The sequence below is a fragment of the Megascapheus bottae genome, chromosome 31 (assembly GCF_031878675.1).
Source record: "Megascapheus bottae isolate mThoBot1 chromosome 31, mThoBot2.hap1, whole genome shotgun sequence".
Lineage (NCBI taxonomy): Eukaryota > Metazoa > Chordata > Mammalia > Rodentia > Geomyidae > Megascapheus > Megascapheus bottae.
Window position 1 is genome coordinate 445736 of NC_143539.1, and position 18601 is coordinate 464336.

At 55.6% G+C, this 18601-nt stretch overlaps 2 protein-coding genes across 4 annotated transcripts; one reads left to right on the top strand and one right to left on the bottom strand.

The window, feature by feature from the left end:
* Positions 1-3732: 3732 nt before the first annotated feature.
* Zim2 (zinc finger imprinted 2) lies at positions 3733-12346 on the top strand. 3 transcript variants are annotated; one of them, XM_090322034.1, is made up of 7 exons: positions 3733-3875; positions 4818-4906; positions 5857-6275; positions 7501-7589; positions 7678-7804; positions 8990-9082; positions 10623-12346. In XM_090322034.1, exons 3-7 carry the CDS (start codon positions 5909-5911, stop codon positions 11432-11434), a joined length of 1488 nt encoding a protein of 495 aa, XP_090178160.1. In that variant the 5' UTR covers positions 3733-3875; positions 4818-4906; positions 5857-5908; the 3' UTR covers positions 11435-12346. The 3 variants fall into 3 exon arrangements, with proteins under 3 accessions (XP_090178160.1, XP_090178163.1, XP_090178162.1); XM_090322037.1 differs by lacking the exon at positions 3733-3875 and adding an exon at positions 3882-3939; XM_090322036.1 differs by lacking the exon at positions 3733-3875 and having other exon boundaries at positions 4799-4906.
* Positions 12347-16493: 4147 nt separating this feature from the next.
* On the bottom strand, positions 16494-17429 carry LOC150043356 (olfactory receptor 6Z7-like). Its single transcript, XM_090321929.1, has one exon. It carries the CDS (start codon positions 17427-17429, stop codon positions 16494-16496), a length of 936 nt encoding a protein of 311 aa, XP_090178055.1.
* Positions 17430-18601: the final 1172 nt, after the last annotated feature.

Consider the following 18601-nt stretch of genomic DNA (forward strand, 5'->3'; position numbering starts at 1 on the left):
GGAAACGCATCTGCTCGCCCTCTTCCAGAGGTGCATGGGAGGTGTGAGGCTGAGGGAACACCAGAGTGCAGGCAGGCCAGAGAGCCACGCTGAGCTCGAGGAACCACCAAAGAGGGTCCTCACACAGGCACCAGGCCCAGGAGGGGAAGGAGGGGGCTGGAAAGCCAGGCTGGTGAGAACGAATCCAGCAGTGTCCTGCACAGTCTGGAAGAAGTTGAAGGGCATAGAAAGACACAAGGTTGGCATGGAAACCAGGGGCAGTGGGTTCACTGCATAGAAAGACACAAGGTTGGCGTGGACATCCAGGAAACCAGGGGCAGTGGGTTCACTGCATTGGGATGGACCGGGGGGGGGGGGGGGGGCTCGTCAAGAGGTTAGGGTGTCCGTTCCAACTTTGACTGGAAGTGTAGGAACAGTGTCAATGCCAAACAGCAGAACAGTTGTCAGTGAATCCTTCAACTCTTGCAGCTGTTTATGAGTGATAATCACAAAGAGTTATGTAGTAATGGAAATATATTTACAGAATAGTAAGTGAAGAAAGCAGGACACAAAATTATATTTATACTACAATTATAACTGTTTAAAAAGGTATGCTTATAGTCAAAAAAAAGCTATTGTGTTGTAGGTATATAGTCGAGCATTATTTTCTTAACTTTCTTGAATGTTCTCTCATGGTAGTGTTAATACAGAGTTAATGGTTTTATTTCCATCGTGAACATGATGTGAACTCATTATAAATCACTTGGAAAACAAAAAAGTGGAGGAAAAACTATCTATACCCCCACCATCCAAAGACAGACTGACTCTTCAGTATCTTACTCTTGTCTCTGTGCCCATGTTATGATTACAGCTGTGTCAAAATGTGTACTCAAGATACTTGTTCAATTATGCTTGTGGAATTATGACAATAATTTCATCTTATGTTCTCCCTTACAATTATGTCCCAGTAGCAGTGTTTATTATGTCTGTCACTGTTTCAAGCATCCTACATATCCAGAGGAATTGGAAAACAACAAATTTAGGGAAGTAAAAACTCCATCCATATTCCCCAATACCCAGCAATTACCATTAGGATCATTGTAATTCCTCCATTTTGTGTCAGTGCACACCCTTGTAACTACAACAGTGTTAAATATGTCTAAAGTCTAATCTAAAATGAAAAACAAATGTGGAAAACAATTAAAATCGTGTTGTGGGATTATGGTTAAATATTTTGTTCCAAATTTCTAGAATAATCTTTGGTCATTTGGTAAATGAGTTTTATGTATGTTTTTCCATTACAAATTTAGTACACGCTCACAGAAAACCGGGCAATTCAGTAAAGTGGAAGAAGTGAATCCACTTCTGCTCCCAACAATGAGCGTTTCCACCTTGATCTGTGATAAGACGGATACGTGTGAAAAGCAGGTAGCAATCTGGAGAAGACTTGAGAGCGCGCTGTGTGCTGGATGTGGAACTGCCCTTTGCTGTACTGCCTCGGGTTCTCTGAGTGGTTTTCATCATAGTGTTTGGTAGTTTGCTTCTGTTACCATGTATGTCATTATAGATGCAGTATCTGTTCATTATAGAAACCTTGGAGCTGTGGCAGTGTAGAAGAGAAACTCGCCATATTTTCACCATCCAAAGACTGTGGTTAACATCTTGACGTATTTTCTTCATTTTGTCTCTGTGCACAGGCTTTTAGTTCATTAATATGGTTGTGGTTGTTCTACCTGTAATAGTGTCACCAATAAAAATAAAGTTAAAAATAAGATCTGAGTCTCCTCTTTCAGCCATTTTATGTGTTTGGAGTTGTTAAATATGTGTGTGTGTGTGTGTGTGTGTGTGTGTGTGTGTGTGTGTGTTGGGGGGGTCATGTTTGTCAAAATTACAAGTTCAAAAGCTTGGTGTCTCCTTAATATCCAAGAACTTAGCATTCCCTCAAGTCTAAAAAGTCTGCTTTAGGCGGGCGTGGTGGCTCAGGTCTGTCATCCTAGCTACTCTGGAGGCTGAGATCTGAGGATCGCGGTTCAAAGCCAGCCCAGGCACTAAAGACCAAGAGACTCTCATCTCTATTTAATCTCTATTTAAAATCAGAAGTGACGCTGTGGCTCAGGGATAGAGATGTAGCCTGGAGCTGAAGAGCTCAGGGACAACACCCAGGCCGAGTTCAAGTCCCATGACCGACACACACACAAAAGAATCAGTGCTATTACCTCCGCCTCCCAAGTAGCAGGGGTTACGGAAGTGTCAATTGAGAAAGATGCAAGGCCAGGGCAGAGGCTGGACTCCGTCTCCCCAGGTGTGGTGACCCCTCAGGAGGACATTCCCAGGCCAGAGTTCTTGAGAACATTGGGGGGAGGGAGGTAGTGAAAAACACAGGTAAGGAAGCACAAGATGCAGACACAAGATTCCACGCCTGGTGTTTTCTTCATCTAATTCCTTGATCTGCAGGGAAGGCTCAACACCCAAGCCCTAAGCGCACAGCAGGACCCACCCCTTGAGTTCACTGCAGGCCCCGAGCCCACGGCAGACCCCGAGCCCACGGCAGGCCCCGAGCCCATGGCAGGCCCCACGGCAGGCCCCGAGCCCACGGCAGACCCCGAGCCCACGGCAGACCCCGAGCCCACGGCAGGCCCCGAGCCCATGGCAGGCCCCACGGCAGACCCCGAGCCCACGGCAGGCCCCGAGCCCACGGCAGACCCCGAGCCCACGGCAGGCCCCACGGCAGGCCCCACGGCAGACCCCACGGCAGGCCCCACGGCAGACCCCACGGCAGACCCCGAGCCCACGGCAGACCCCACGGCAGGCCCCACGGCAGGCCCCACGGCAGGCCCCACGGCAGACCCCACGGCAGACCCCGAGCCCACGGCAGACCCCACGGCAGGCCCCACGGCAGGCCCCACGGCAGGCCCCACGGCAGACCCCGAGCCCACGGCAGACCCCACGGCAGGCCCCACGGCAGACCCCACGGCAGGCCCCACGGCAGGCCCCACGGCAGACCCCGAGCCCACGGCAGACTCCACGGCAGACCCCACGGCAGGCCCCACGGCAGGCCCCACGGCAGACCCCGAGCCCACGGCAGACTCCACGGCAGACCCCACGGCAGGCCCCACGGCAGACCCCACGGCAGGCCCCACGGCAGGCCCCACGGCAGACCCCACGGCAGACCCCACGGCAGACCCCACGGCAGGCCCCACGGCAGGCCCCACGGCAGACCCCACGGCAGACCCCGAGCCCACGGCAGGCCCCACGGCAGGCCCCACGGCAGACCCCGAGCCCACGGCAGACCCCACGGCAGACCCCACGGCAGGCCCCACAGCAGGCCCCACGGCAGACCCCGAGCCCACGGCAGACCCCACGGCAGGCCCCACGGCAGACCCCACGGCAGACCCCACGGCAGACCCCACGGCAGGCCCCACGGCAGACCCCGAGCCCACGGCAGACCCCACGGCAGGCCCCACGGCAGACCCCACGGCAGACCCCACGGCAGGCCCCACGGCAGACCCCACGGCAGACCCCGAGCCCACGGCAGACCCCACGGCAGGCCCCACGGCAGACCCCACGGCAGGCCCCACGGCAGGCCCCACGGCAGGCCCCACGGCAGACCCCGAGCCCACGGCAGACCCCGAGCCCACGGCAGACCCCACGGCAGACCCCACGGCAGACCCCGAGCCCACGGCAGGCCCGCGGCCCCAGGCCCACGCCGCGTCCGCCTCCGCACTTCCGGCGGAAAGGGCCTGGCACGGCGCGGAGGGCACGGCGCGGGCGCGGTCTGCGCATGCTCCCGGGTTTAACCGCCGCTCTTCTCCTCCTCCCTCGCTCGTCAGGCCACGGCGGGCCCTGCAGCGAGGCGGCGAGCCGTGCTGAGAGGCCCGGGAGGCCCTGCTGACAGGGTGACAGCCCCAGCCAGGCCCCGGCGAGGCCCCAGCCAGGCCGGGCGCCTGGCGCGGAGGGGAGGCACGGAGGGAGGGCGGGACGGAGGCGAGGCCCGGGTGGGCCTGGGGGAGGCCCGGGTGGGCCCGGGGCCTAGGAGGGACTGAGGCCCGGGTGGGGTTCGGGGCCTAGGAGGGACTGAGGCCGGGTGGGGTTCGGGGCCTAGGAGGGACTGAGGCCGGGTGGGGTTCGGGGCCTAGGAGGGACTGAGCCCGGGTGGGGTTCGGGGCCTAGGAGGGACTGAGCCCGGGTGGGGTTCGGGGCCTAGGAGGGACTGAGGCCGGGTGGGGTTCGGGGCCTAGGAGGGACTGAGCCCGGGTGGGGTTCGGGGCCTAGGAGGGACTGAGCCCGGGTGGGGTTCGGGGCCTAGGAGGGACTGAGGCCCGGGTGGCCTAGGAGGGACTGAGGCCGGGTGGGGTTCGGGGCCTAGGAGGGACTGAGCCGGGGTGGGGTTCGGGGCCTAGGAGGGACTGAGGCCTGGGTGGGGTTTGGGCCCTAGGAGGGACTGAGGCCTGGGTGGGGTTTGGGCCCTAGGCAGGACTGAGGCCTGGGCTGGAGGAGGCCTGGGTGGGGCTGGGCCTAGGCGGGCCTGAGGCTGGGTTGAGCAGAGGTGAAGCTGGGCGGGGTTTGGGGGAGGCCTGGGCGGGGCTGAGAGCAGGCCCTCACCCTCAGGCCGCCTCCCCTACCCTGTGCTCCCACCTCCTGTCTCAGCCCTGGTTCTTCTGTTCTGTCTCCATGCCTCCTCTTGGTGCTGTCTTCCTGGGCTTCTCTGACTTTGCCCTCTTCCCCCCATGATGACTTGGGTTTGGGTTTGTTTGCCTCCTGAGATAACCAGAACCCTATCACGCGGGGGTGTTTTTGGCCTCGTTTCTTCAACGAATCATACTCTGCTTTCTCTTTAGAATTGCAGTTTATTACCATCTCTTCTATTGTGACCTCATCATCTTACAGTTCATATTAGTTTACCCTTCCCTTTTGGATGTCTTGCAAGGTACATAATTTTATGCCATTAATGATGTCACTGTACATTTCTGTTAAACAACAAAGTTGAGTCATACTTGTTTATTGGTCATATAACAACTTTCATATAATACCAATTTGATCATTTTACCTTTTTTGCTGTTTTGGTTTGTATGAGTTCTTTATATAATTTATATATATTGGGCCTGGGAGTGTGGCCTAGAGTCCTTGCCTAGCATGCACAAAGGCCCAGGTTCAATTCCTCAACACCACATACATAGAAAAAGCCAGAAGTGGTGCTGAGGCTCAAGTGGTAGAGCTCTAGCCTTGAGAAAGTCAAGGACAGAGGGGTGGGGGGGGGAGGGAAATGGGGACTAAGACATGTGAAAGGGTATCAATGTATGGGAATACACCATCTATCTGGCAAATATCATGTAACCCTTCTATTAATTACAATAAAAAATATATGAAAAAAAAGTCAAGGACAGTGTCCAGGCCCTGACCTCAAGCCCGGGACTGGCAAAAAATAAATAAATAAATTATATATATATACACATATATATATACACACACATGTTCTGATCTTTGTACTTTGTAGTGATTGGATAACAGGTATATATTGCATTTTTCTCATTTTGTATATTTTAACTCATTTGTGCTTTTACATGAAAGCCATTTCTTATCAACTTAGTTGCATTCGTCATGGCTAACAGCATGAGTCTTTCCCCTTCAGTGCCATTTCTGACATGCTTCCTACCTCTAAGGCTTTTCTAGACTTGAGACTAGAGGGAAAGCATCATTTTTGTCTGTGGCACATGAATATCCAGGGATATATACTTAGGCATGTATGTGAAACTCTCTTTACATGAGAGTTTACTTGAAAGTTGTATCCTGCATCCACAGCAGTAGGCCATCTGTGTGTGCAGGTCCTGGCCTCTGGCTGTCCCTTTTTCTCATAGGGCTCTGCTCATTGGCTTCCAGGATTCTGCCCTTGAAAATACCTCCATCCCACAAGGAGGGTCCAGCTGTAACGATGCAACGCACACCAGAGCTTTCCGATACGTCCACAGATCCTCATGTTCCTCAGCATTGTCAACAGGAGAACCTTGAAACCATCCGTGCAGGAACCCTGGAGGCTCTGATAGCATCGCATTCAAACTTCAGTCATTTTCAGTGTTGGTTAGTGACAAGACTGTGCCAAGTGATGAGCCAATTCCAGGCTTGTTGGCAATGGTTAAGTCCAGAAATCCACATCATAGAACAGCCACCAGTGCAACTGCTCATGGAGCAGGCTCCAGCCACCCTGCCAGAAGAGGTCTGGAGATCAGAACAGCCCCAAAGCAGCGGAGAGGCAAGCACCCTGGCGACATCAGGATCCACTCTGGCACATGAAAAGACAGGTAAGGCAGGGAGAAACCAAGTGGTTTCTGATTATTTTATGTCTGTGTTTATGCTTGGCAAGCAATAGGAGCTTAATAAAATATGTTGACTGGAAGAATGAACTTTATCTAGTTTATTCTGCTTGGTCTTGTGTGAAATGGATGAAATTTTGAGTTTGGTTTTTACCCTAATGTCTTTTTTTTTTTTTTTTGGCCAATCCTGGGGCTTGAACTCAGGGCCTGAGCACTGTCCTTGGACTTTCTCAAGGCCTAGTGCTCTACCACTTGAGCCACAGCATCACTTCCAGCTTTTTTCTATGTATGTGGTACTGAGGAATTGAACCCGGGTCTTTGTGCATGCTAGGCAAGCACTCTACCACTAGGCCAAACTCCCAGGCCCCTAATGTCTTTTTTACTTTTGAGAGTATCAGCTTTGGGCCCTCTCCCACATTTACTATCTAGGCTAAACACTGGGATCAACATAAAATTAATATGTTGGTGCATTAATATAGTAATATTAACATAGTAATTTATTAGTATAGTAATAATTTTGGTAAAATGTTTGTTTTAGTGTTCTCATTCAGAGACAAGAATTATATTTAAATATGAGTGGCTAAATTTTCAACTCAACAGGGAGCCTTAAGAGAGCCTCAAGAAAGACTCAAATGTGGGAAATATAAGGTCTAGTTCAGCCTGCCAAAATGTATTGGTCTCTCAGAAACTTAAGTTGTTAGATTACAACTAAGGAGGGCATTTCAAGGATAGGAAAAGAAAGCCAGTAAGTCCTTATAGTTCTTTGAATAAAAATAAAATGTTATTTCCAGCATCTATAGCATAAGAGAACAATAAAATCCATACCTGTATAACACTGCAATAATATATTTTAAAGATGGCACTGTCATCATAGCTACTCAGGAGGCTGAGATCTGAGGACAGAAGCCAAAGCCGGCCAGGGCAGGAAAGCCCCCATGAGACTCATCTCCCATAAACCAACCACCATGGCACACTGATTTTGAACCTCCCCTACTGCGTGCTCCCGGGCCCTGGGTTGGGGTGGGAGGTTGTGGGCTTACTTCTGATAAGCTAAGGTCCCAGGGCTCCAGGGAGATCCCTGGAGGATCTCATGCTGTCCCCAGCCCTCCGTGGCACGGTGGACCCAGGATGGGCTCCTGGTCTCTGACCTCCTTCTGACCGCGGGCCTGTGGTGTCACCGAGCCCCTCACCTGCCTTTGCCCTGCTGCTTCAGACGCTGTCCTCGAAGTAAAGAAAGAACCGGAGGACCAAGAACAGGATGAAGCCGTCACGGCAGGCACTCAGCCCGCCTCTGTGGCCTCGGTGAGTGTGGGATCCTTCCCCTCCTCATTCATTCACGGCCTTGTTGTGGGTAAGCAGCGTTAACCACTGGGAGTTTTTCTCGTCTTAGGATCAGGTGACCTTTGCGGATGTGTGTGTGGACTTTGCGCCAGAGGAGCTGGGCTGCCTGACTCCTGCTCAGCGGGCCCTGCACCGGGACGTGATGCTGGAGAACTACCGGAGCCTCCTGGCTGTGGGTGAGGGGCTGGCTCGCCCGCGGGCCTGGGTCAATAGCCACCTGCCCGCTCTTCTGTGTGCCCATTGTAGGCACAGCTTCCCATGTCAGGGGCAGGCACCAAATGAATAGCCAACCCTTGGTGCTCTGAGAACCTAGCTCCTTCCGTCTCCATACTGGTCTAGGAGAGGGAGCCTCTTCCTGTGACTGCTACTGCCATTGCCATTTTATAGATGAGGGAGCTGAAGGCTTCCATGAGGGACTTGACCGCGAGTAGAGTGGCTCTGCAGCCTGGCCCTCCACCCCGGCGGCGGTGGCTGCTGCCGCTGCCGCCGCAGTCTTCTTCTTTCCAGTCCTGGCAACAGGGTGGCCTGTTCACATGTCCCTGCTTCTTGTCAGTTGGCCACTTTAGCAAAGAGAGTAGAGCTTGGGCCTGAACTTGACTCAGGCAACAAAAGCTTCGTAGACGTCAACAGCTCTGCGTCCGTTGTTTTATTCCCTCTAGGATTTTTGTTTGGTTTTGTTTTTGCACATGATACTGATTTCCTTTTATGGGATCAGCATAATACATCCACTTACGTGCATTTTAGGTTAACAAGGAAGGTGAATGAAGGACAAGTATCAAACGTACTAAATGCTAACTACAAATGGCACGTAGCCGTGCCGAGTGTGACGTGCCCTGCGTCCCCTGCGCGTGTAATGGAATCCCTGGGTTCTTGGAGGGGAGAGTCGGCTCATAGACCAGTGAAGATCGGGTGTTGCTGTGGTGGCTGATGTCTGGGACAGGAGGAATGAGGCATGGGAAGGAGGCCATCACGGGAGGGAGGGACTGGAGCGTCCCCTTTGGATGGGACATGTCAGGTTCTGTGCTCAAGCACGGAGCCCAGTGCTCCGCCCTTACTCTGCCTCTCAGTTTTTACTGACTCGCAGCATTTCAGACCTGGCATGTGAGCACATGGCGTCAGACATTCCTTTGGTGAGGCTGTTACTGGAGAATGTGGAACCCCCGACCCCAGCTGCCAGGGCCAACACTGGGGTGGAAGCCGGCCCCCCACGTCACCACGGGTCACCATGCGTCTGCGGAGGGAGGGAGGGAGGCTGCTGAGAACCATTGCTTCATTTTATGTCTGGAAGATTTTTTGGAAATTCTAAGGACCCAGGATTGGGAGCTGCTGAACCCCAAGTTACAAGTCTTCCTCCTCAACAGGGTGCCAGTTCCCCAAACCTGACATTATCTCGCGCCTGGAAGAAGAAGCACAAGCAGTGAAGCAGGAGAGCGATGACGAGCTATGGCCACAAGGTGAGGGGGTAGAGAATGGGGTCCCGGGATGGGGATCCCTGCCCACTGCAGGCAGGGAGGGAGCGTGGCAGAGACCCGAGTCAGGAAGCCGTCTTCAGACCTTCCTTGCCTGGCTCCAGGACAGTCGGTGTCCCTTGGTCTCGAGTTCCAGTGCTTCCATTCGTGTGTGCCTTTCTCTTGGCGGCTACAATCATAGGTTTTTCTCATCATCTGATTTCTTCACATTTTGGCCAGAAAGTCACTTCTTTGCCTTATCTCTCATAGACCTTCCATTAGCATCTCGTGTCTCTGGCTTCCCGTGGCTGTGTTTTCATGATGCAGTGTCGGCCACTTTCCTTCATACCCTTGGCACTGCCTGCAGAGCCCCAAGGCCACCCCTTCCGCTAATGTTTCGATGCCACCATTCCCAGCCCCTGTCCCTGCCGTCGACTTAGTCTGATTGCAGTCCTCCTTACGGACTTCTGACGACCATTTGGTGGGGAGAGCCTAGTGCAGAACAGACGTGTCAAAACACTGAAGAGCTTAGTTACTGGGCAGGGAAGTTGGGTGAAGGGGAGGCTAGGATCCAAGGAAAGAGCATTCTTTGCTTAATTCTGAGCAAGAGATTTTGTCCTCTTCTTTCCAGTGCTTCTTCAATAACCCCAGATAACCATAGTCACAGGCATTCTGTTCAGATGTCCCATGGCAAAGCCCGTTTTAGAGAGTTCTGTAGGTTCACACATTGGGGTTTGCATTCGGGACCCTGTGCTTGTTAGAAGATGCTCTACTGCCTGAGCCAACCCTGGTGGCCCCCTTTTCTCCCTTCCTTGTGGTTGTTTTCCAGGGAAGGCCCCTGGTCTTCCCCTCCACAGGCTTCCATTTTAGTTAGCCTGGCTCACAGGTGCAGGCCTGCACCCCTGGCCCACACCTCCCTTCCTTGAGATCCAGAATGGGAATTCATGGTTCTGAGAGTCCTGCGGGAGAAAACCTGTTGTCACGTGTGGAGCATCTCCCAAATCCACCGGACCATGAGCCGCTTTAAGTCAGGTAGGCTAGGTGTTCAGAACGTTAGTGGTCAGTCAAACATGCTTTGAAGATGTGGATAAACCCAGCATCGGGTCTTTCTGGTTTCCTAGTGCTATGGATCTAGCAGCGTAAAGTCCACCGGATTAGCTCTTCCCTTGCTTGCTTGCTTATTGTCCTTTCTTACTCTTCCTTAGTTTGTTCTAAGAAAACTCTCAAAACACCACTTCTAATAGCTTATTTCTAGCTTATTTCTTCTATAAAACAACAAAAACAAAAGTAAGCCAGGCGCCGTGGCTCACGCCTGTCATCCTAGCTACTCAGGAGGCTGAGATCTGAGGATGGAGGTTCAAAGCCAGGCCAGGCACAGAGGTCGGTGAGATTCTTACTCCAGTTAACCTCTAGAAAATGGGAAGTGGGGCCTGACTCCAGGGTAAGGAGGTGGCCTTGAGCTGAGGAGAACCGACAACAGCAAAGTCTACGTCTGGGGTCAGGAGTGGGGCATCTGGAAGTAAACAGCTTCTGTTTGTCTGTGCAGGAGGGGCTTCTCCCAGCAGCCTGCCAGAGTGTCCTCAGGACGCCCAGAAGCCACTGCCTCTGGGTTTTCTAACCGTGAGTGGCCCTGAGACCCTAGCTCAGGAGAGAAGCCGTGGCGCAGGTGAGTTTGAGAGCACCTCTAATCTTGCCCAACAGTCAACGAGCCTCTCAGGAAGGGAGCTCCCCGCCTGCATACCTCCTGTAATCAGATCCAGACCCCCGCCTGTGGAACACAGATGTAAAGTGTGCCAGCGAACTTTCAGCTCCAGGGTGGCTCTTGGGAGACACGAGCCGATCCATACCGGAGTGAGGCCCTTCAAGTGCGCTCGCTGTGGTGAGGCCTTCTTTCTCATGCCGCATCTCACGAGACACCAGAAGACTCGCTGCAGCAAGAGGGGAGACACCCACCTCCCACGTGGACAGCTCCGTGGACCGGAAAGCGCTGGCGGCCAGGATGCCTACCACGAGTGTTCCCAGTGTGGCAAAGCTTTCGTCCAGGAGACACATCTTGTTCAACACCTGGAAGCCCACGAGAAAGCCAGAGCTCACCCTCCCCGGCCGCCCTGCTACAAGGTGTACTTAATTCACTACTTGAGGAAGCGCGACTCTGCCAAAGAGCAAGTCCACCAGTGCTGCGACTGTGGCAAAGTCTTCAGTCGGAGTTCCCACCTCACCCAGCACTATCAGGTTCACAGACACGACAAGACTTACCAGTGCCGGCTCTGCGGACGGTGTTTTAGCCTAGCCACCTTCCTCACTCAACATTATCAGCTCCATTTTAAGGAGAAAACACTTAGTTGCAATCCCAACTGAAAGCTGTCTAGTCAGAGGGCAGACTTTTCTCTCATCTTTGCCTTTATGCTGCAGAGACCTTTGGAGTGGCCTGCATTTGAGAAAGCCCTTACATATGTCTTCTTACCCGTGGATAATAACTTAAGATTTTTCTGTGGTGTTACCAGAAGCAATTAAGAGCATGGGAAAACCTTGTGCAGCAGGGAATTCAGTACCCACGTCAGTAGTCACACAGGCATTCAGATGGCATGAGAAAGAAGCTAATAGATTCGTCTGCCTTGGGTGGGGAGGTAGCTTAGTTGTAGAGCACTTTACCTGGCCTGGGCGAGGCCGGTTCCATCCCCAGAAACCACCCACCAAGCCTCGGCCTTCAGTGCTGTCGGTGAACTGGAGAGCCTGGGCAAGCTTGTACTGAGGAGTCGGGCTTTACCTGAAGAGTTAGCGTGTGCTGTCCTCAGATCACAGAGAATACACCAGAAGGGTAAAAACATTTTTGAGGTGTCATTAGGCTGATTCTGTCACAGAGCTGGTGTAATGTGTAATAGATTTACGTAGTACCTCATAGTTTACAAAATGTCTGTCTTGCTACCCAAGACAAGGCGCTCTTGGAACTCTGAGCTGTAACAACTGGTGGTGTAGGAGGTGAGCTCGGACCTCTGCATCTCTGCCAGGTCTCCTGAAGATCAGGAGCAGGGCTGGACTGCCCGAGGCCCCTGTCCCGGGGGCAGCCAGCCACCGAGGCACTCCCTTAGAGGGAAGCGCTGAGAGTCGTGGTGGCTTCTGAGACACGAATTCAGGAAGTGCTTGCTTGGTACTGTTCGTTTAGATTGTAAAGCTGTTACCGATCACCTTTTATTGGTTTGGGTTTGGTTTAGTAGCTAAGAGTAGTTTTTACCTTCTTATTTCCCTACCTCATTAAAAAACAATGCATGAAAGTATTGTTTGCGTTCTCTTGAACTCTGGTAGCATCCACAGGGCCAACTTCAGCACAACTGTTCCTTTTCTAGGCACACTTCATTCCCTCGTTGGCACTAGGAACCTGTCTCACACCCTGTGTTGAGATGTTGATAGCTTTCTGGGAAGCAGGGCCTGCTGCCCTTCCCATCCTGCTCAGGACAGCTGCATGGACGCTGGGTGCCAGTCTGCCCCAACGAGACACTGAAAGGCCTGTTCTCAAAATAACCAGCAAAAAGCCTGGCTCAAGTGATAGAGCACCAGCAGAAAGCCCGGCTAGGGGCCTGGCTCAAGTGATAGAGCACCAGCAGAAAGCCTGGCTAGGGGCATGGCTCAAGTGATAGAGCACCAGCAGAGGGGGGGAAATATCTCAACCAAAAAAATCTCAGCCAGGAGGCTTGAAGTAAGCCCCAGTACAGGACAAGGAGAAAAACGTTCTACTCCCTCGCCCCCAGCTCTCCCTTCTCTCCCCCACCTCCGTCACACATCAGTAAATGCTTAGAGCAGGCTCAGAAGGTGCCCTGAAATGCAGGACCTGAAAGCTAGGCCCAACGCCATTACTCATGAGAGGAATGGGACAAAACTGTCAGGCCCTGAGTGCAGCGGGCGACTCCACTGCTCATCCCAGCTGCTGGCGAGGCGGAGATCCAGAGGCTCAGTCCAAAGGCAGCCGGGGAGAAGATGAGTCAAGCGTGGTGCTTTGTGCCTGTCATCTCAGCTGTGCAGCCGGGACGGGGGCCGGAAGTCTGAGACTCTATTGCAAATATACATATATAAACTCGAGCGACAAAAGGGCTGGGGTGTGCCTCAAGTGGCAGTGCAAGGTTCAAAGCCCAGGGCCCCACAATGCAGCACAACAGTAAAAACGGCCGGGCGCCATGGTCATGCCCGTCATCCCAGCCACAGGGACAGGACACTGCCAGACTGTGCCAGGCGAGCCTGGGCAAAACTTGCTGGGGGCTGGGTTTGGCCTCGGGGCCCTGTGCTTGTCAGGTAAGCACTCAGGTCACTTCAGCCATTTTTGCTGCAGTCACCCTCGGACTGTGATGCTCTGATGCCGCCTCCTGCCTGTCTCCACGCCCGGCATGCATGTTGAGATGCAGCGGTAGCCATTTGCCTGGATGGGGCCCAGGCGGAGATTCCCCACCGTCCACGCTCCTCTTCCTTCTTCCTGGGGCTCCCACCACAGAGCAGACCCCGAGACGCTGGCCTCCTCTACACACATCTTCTGGGCTGGTGTTTGTGGGGCTCCCTGGAATCCATGTTCTCCTCCTCTGCCCAGGCTGGGGTTGGAGGGGTGGAGGGGGTCGGCTGTCAAGGGAGGGAGCACATGACTTCAGCCTCGGCCAGTCAGGACCAGGGACTAGTCCAGCAGCTGGGGACATGACCTCAGCCTGGGCAGGGTTCCAGAGCTCAGGCGGGGCTGGAGCACGCAGGACACCCCCACCCCAGCCCCTGGCTCCTCTGGCTGCTTTCTGAGTCTGGGGCCCAGCAGTCTCAGATTCCCTCCTCCTACTTGTCCTGTGCCTGGCTTCCATCACCAGGCCATGGCCGCTCCTGCTCGAGGCTCTGTATTGGTTACAGCTTGGCAAAGGAAAGCCTGACTTGGGCCTGGGCCTGACTCTCCCTGGGCCTTGTGAGGAGGCAGAACCTGGCGACAATGGAGGCCTGTGGGAGAGGAATCTCCCCTCACGGGGACAGAGGCCAGCCTGACCCTCGCCCTCCTCCCCGGCTCCCTCCACTTCCCCTCTCAGGGCCACCAGCAGGGACCACGTGTCCTGCACAGGAGCCTGCAGGGAGCCACTCCTCATGCTTGCTGAGCAAATACTTTGCCAGCAAGACATATCCCAGCCCAACAAACAGTTCCAGTTTTCTCTGTCCTGGTCCCCACTTCTGGTTTCCAGCACTTCTGGAGACACTGGGGGCTCCTGGCTCCTGCTGGAGGGATGGCCGCTGGCACCTGCAACCCCCGCCACAAACCAACTGAAGCAAACCAAAGCTGGACCCTGGAGTGCAGGAGAAAGTCCAGGGTGCAGGGGCTCTGCTGGCTCCCCCGATGTCCTGGTCATTAAGGTCCCTGGGGGGGGCAGGAATGAGGTTCTCAGGAGGTGTCAGAGGAACAGCCGCAGAGGACCAGAGGGCTGACCATCTGCCCCCACCCCTAGAGCTCAGAGAAAACTCCCAAGTGGATAATGAGACCTGAAAACACAAAGGGAAAAAAGTATCTAGAAAAAAAAATTGACCAAACCTTGCCATGTAAAATAAGTATCTGATCTCTCGTGCCGCACAGTAAATTTCACTGTTCTTCAGCTTAACTTCAAGGGACGTAAACGTTTCCCTGCATCGCTCCGGTGACCAACTCCTTTCTCCCATCGCGATGGACCTTGTCCTGTAACCTGCCTGCACCTACAGGAGACCTGACGGTGGTTTTGTTTGTCTCTCTGTAGATGGAGAGCTTCCCGGAGCCGGCCAACCCCACCCGGGGCCAGAACTTCGTCGTCCTGGGCCTGGCCGCCCGGCCCGGCCTCAGGGCCGCGCTGTTCCCCGTCTTCCTGGCCCTCTACCTGCTGACGCTCCTGGCGGGCGCCCACCCCGAGCTCCGCAAGCCCAGGTACTTCTTCCTGGCCAACCTCAGCTGCCTGGAGATGAGCTACGTGTCGGTCACCTAGCCCTGGGGTGGCACTTGAGCCATGTGTCCAGCGCTCTGGCATGGACGATGCTCCTCCTCTTCGTGCCTCCCAGGCTGGGTTAAGAGCCCACACTGGGGCCCCAGCCCTTGGTTTGATTGGGGGGGGTCATCTCTGACTCTCTGCCTGGGCCAGCCTGGAACTGCAGCCCTGAGCCACCACCCGACCTGGATGGCAGCCCCGACCCCGGGGCCCTGCCTATCATTGAGATAGGAGTCACAGGCTGCAGGTTTTCACCTGTTTAAATGCCAGGTTCAGTGACTTATTTTTCCAGTAACTTCAGAGTTTTGTGATTGTCACCACGACAAAATCAGGACATTTCATGGCACCCATTAAAAAAAAAATTAGAAGTCACTGTCAATGTCGCTTGTACCCCAGACCACTCTCTCCAGAGACCCCACAGGCCAGGCAGGGCTTTCGGGGGAGGAAGTGGCTGAGACTCCTCAGGGCTCTCCGGCCTCCGCTCGCTGCCCCTCCTCCAGACTCTGGGTGTGCGACTGTGCCCACTGCCACGCCAGTTTTGCCAGGGTCGTTGGTGCCACAGGAAACCGTGTTGCTACATTCTCGTGCCGGCGCCCCGCCCAAGCACGTGCCTCCGGCTTCCTTGTTCTGTCTTCATAGCTGCCAACCAACTCCCTTGACACCCCTGTCAGGCCGCCCTCGCAGACCCCCGACGGAGACCCCTCCCTCCAGTCCACCGCTGCTCCCTCCAGAGGCTGTGGTGGCATTCCTTCACCCTCTCTTCTTCCTCCCCCCACGCTGGTCGGCTTCACTCCCTGTGCCAGTCCGTGAGATTCCACATACGGGTCTGTACCACCGTGCGTGCCTGTCTTTGGGGTCCAGGTTCCACATGTGAATTAAAACACCAGGCGGTGTTTGAGCCGGCTGCCGCCTCGTCCCTCGTCATAGCTTGCAGTTGCATCCGTTTGCGGTGGTTTAATTCTGGTGATGGCGGCCTGCCCTTCTGCGGTGCGTGCGTGGGAGCTCAGGGAAACTCACTCCCGCCTCCCAGCCCAGCTGTGTGTCTGTCCTCGCCAGCCATGGGCCCACATGAGCCTCCCTTGCCGCGGTGACTCCTTGACTGACTACTCCAGGCATTTGCCCAAAGCAGCGTGGACCTCAAATGCCACAGTTTTCCAATGGTCACTCGGTGCCTGGGTTCTGGGCATGGAGCCATGCAGAGCCAGGCAGAGCCACACACACGCACGCACTGGGGGGGTGCCAGCCCTCTCGCACACTCACCGGTGACACGGGTGGCCAGTGGCCTTGCAGGTCACCAGAAAGTGGCTGTCCACCTTGCTCAGGTTCATTTCCCAGTGGACGACTTCTGGCCTTCGCCTCAGCCAGGCTCCGTCGGGAGGGACTGGAGCCTCCTCCCCTGTCCCCCCTGGGCCCTGACCCCCGCCCCCCCCATCCACCGTCACCCCGGCTGCGGCGGCTCAGGGCTCACGGGCTCCCCGCAGCACCGCCCGGACCTCTCGGCTCCGCAGGCCGTAGACCACCGGGCTGCACGCAGGCGTGATCACCGAGTACAGGACCGACAGCACCTTGCTGAGGTCCGTGGACTTGAGGAGGCCGGGCCAGGAGTACGCAAGGAGCACCACGGAGTAGAAGGCGCCCAGGACCGCCAGATGCGAGGCGCAGGTGGAGAAGGCCTTGCGCCAGGCTGCGGCCGACGGCATGCGCAGCACCGCCCGGCCGATGGCCACGTAGGAGGCCACGGCCACCAGAAGGGACCCCCAGAGGATGACGAGGGCAGAGGTGAGGTCCAGCAGCTCCACGAGCGCCACGCGGGTGCACGACAGGCGGAGCAGCGGGGAGACGTCACAGAAGAAGTGGTTGAGGACGTGGGGGCCGCAGTAGGACAGGCTGGCCATGCACGCGGTCCTGACCACGGCGACGGCCAGCGCCCCCAGCCAGGAGGCCGCGGCCAGGGCCAGGCAGACCCAGGGCCGCATGAGCAGGGGGTAGTGCAGGGGGCGGCAGATGGCCACGTAGCGGTCGTAGGCCATGGAGGCCAGCAGCGAGCACTTGGTGCAGAGGAAGGTGATGAAGAAGAAGAGCTGGGCCAGGCAGGCGGCGAAGGGGACGCGGAGGGGCCCGGCCCGCAGCCCCAGCAGCAGCGTGGGCGAGGTGACCGACACGTAGCTCATCTCCAGGCAGCTGAGGTTGGCCAGGAAGAAGTACATGGGCTTGCGGAGCTCGGGGTGGGCGCCCGCCAGGCAGGCGAGGAGCCCGTTCTCCAGGAGCGTCAGCAGGTAGAGGGCCAGGAAGACGGGGAACAGCGCGGCCCTGAGGCGGGGCCGGGCGGCCAGGCCCAGGAGGACGAAGTACTGGCCCCGGGTGGAGTTGGCCGGCTCCGGGAAGCTCTCCATCTACAGAGAGACAAAGAAAGCGGGTGGCAGGATGGCATCTGGGGGTCCAGGGTCTCGGGTGGTTTGGGAAAGGACTGCGGTGCAGCTCTCGTGCAACTGCCCAGCAAGTGCAAGGCTCTGAGTTCAAATCCAATGGCAGAAAACGGGGGGGGGGGGGTGGCATTGAGAGTGAGCCAGGCAGTGACAGTGTGAGGCCACCAGGTGCTTCCTGTCACACAGGGAGACCCCACGGCCAGGCCACCACAGTTGCTGCTCCCTCCCTAAAGGGAGGAAGAAGCAGGGAGACTGGTTCGTGGGCTGGCACAATTCTTCATTAAGGTATACGTCATTTCTTGGAATAGTCATTCTCCTCCCTGGACACATACATGGAAAATGAGCTGCACAACTTGTGAGTGGGGCGGGAGGGGGCGGGGGGGTCATGCCCCCCCAAGGCAAGCCTGCCTGGCCTGGCTTAGGCAACTGTGGCTGCCATGTGCATCATCTTTACTGTAATAAAAACCAAAAAAGAATAATTCCACCTCCTCCTTCCTCCTCCTCCTGCTCTTCCCCCTCCTCCCCCTTCCTCCCCCTTCCCCCTGGACACCATGCTTTCCGGGCAGTATGTGGCTGGTGATGCTCTCACGTTCTTTTTTGTTTTGTTTTTTGTTTTTTTTCCCGGTCCTGGGCTTGAACTCAGGGCCTGAGCGCTGTCCTTGGACTTTCTCAAGGCTAGAGCTCTACCACTTGAGCCTCAGCACCACTTCTGGCTTTTTGTCTATGTATGTGGTACCAAGGAATCGAACCCGGGTCTTCGTGCATGCTAGGCGAGCACTTTAACCACTAGGCTACACTCCCGGCCCCCCATGTTCTTTTTTAACAATACTTTTTTGCTTCCGTTTTTATTTATTGAGAAGAGACCTTGCTCCTTCCCAGGGACTGGCCTGGAGGAGACAGTCCAGCCATCTCTACCCCCATGGGGCCTGGACAGACAGGAGCTGCTTCTAGCATTGTGTTTCACAGGATGTGGCCCATGGCGCTGGGGGCCTCCTGCCCTGGCCTCCCGCTGAGCCTGGCCTCAGCTTCCAACCAAGCCCTTGCCTCCCCCAGGCCGTGTCACTGCTTGTGGCGCCTGGCTGCTCCCCAAGGCTGCAGCCTGCGGGGAGGTCTCCCCCCTCCGTCCCCTTCTCTCCCTC

Coding starts and splice junctions, on each gene's coding strand:
- LOC150043356 (XM_090321929.1), bottom strand. CDS start 17,429: ATGGAGAGCTTCCCGGAGCCGGCCAACTCCACCCGGGGCCAGTACTTC.
- Zim2 (XM_090322034.1), top strand. CDS start 5,909: ATGCAACGCACACCAGAGCTTTCCGATACGTCCACAGATCCTCATGTT. Junction 7,590..7,677: donor AGCCCGCCTCTGTGGCCTCG/GTGAGTGTGGGA, acceptor TTCTCGTCTTAG/GATCAGGTGACCTTTGCGGA. Junction 9,083..10,622: donor TGACGAGCTATGGCCACAAG/GTGAGGGGGTAG, acceptor TTGTCTGTGCAG/GAGGGGCTTCTCCCAGCAGC.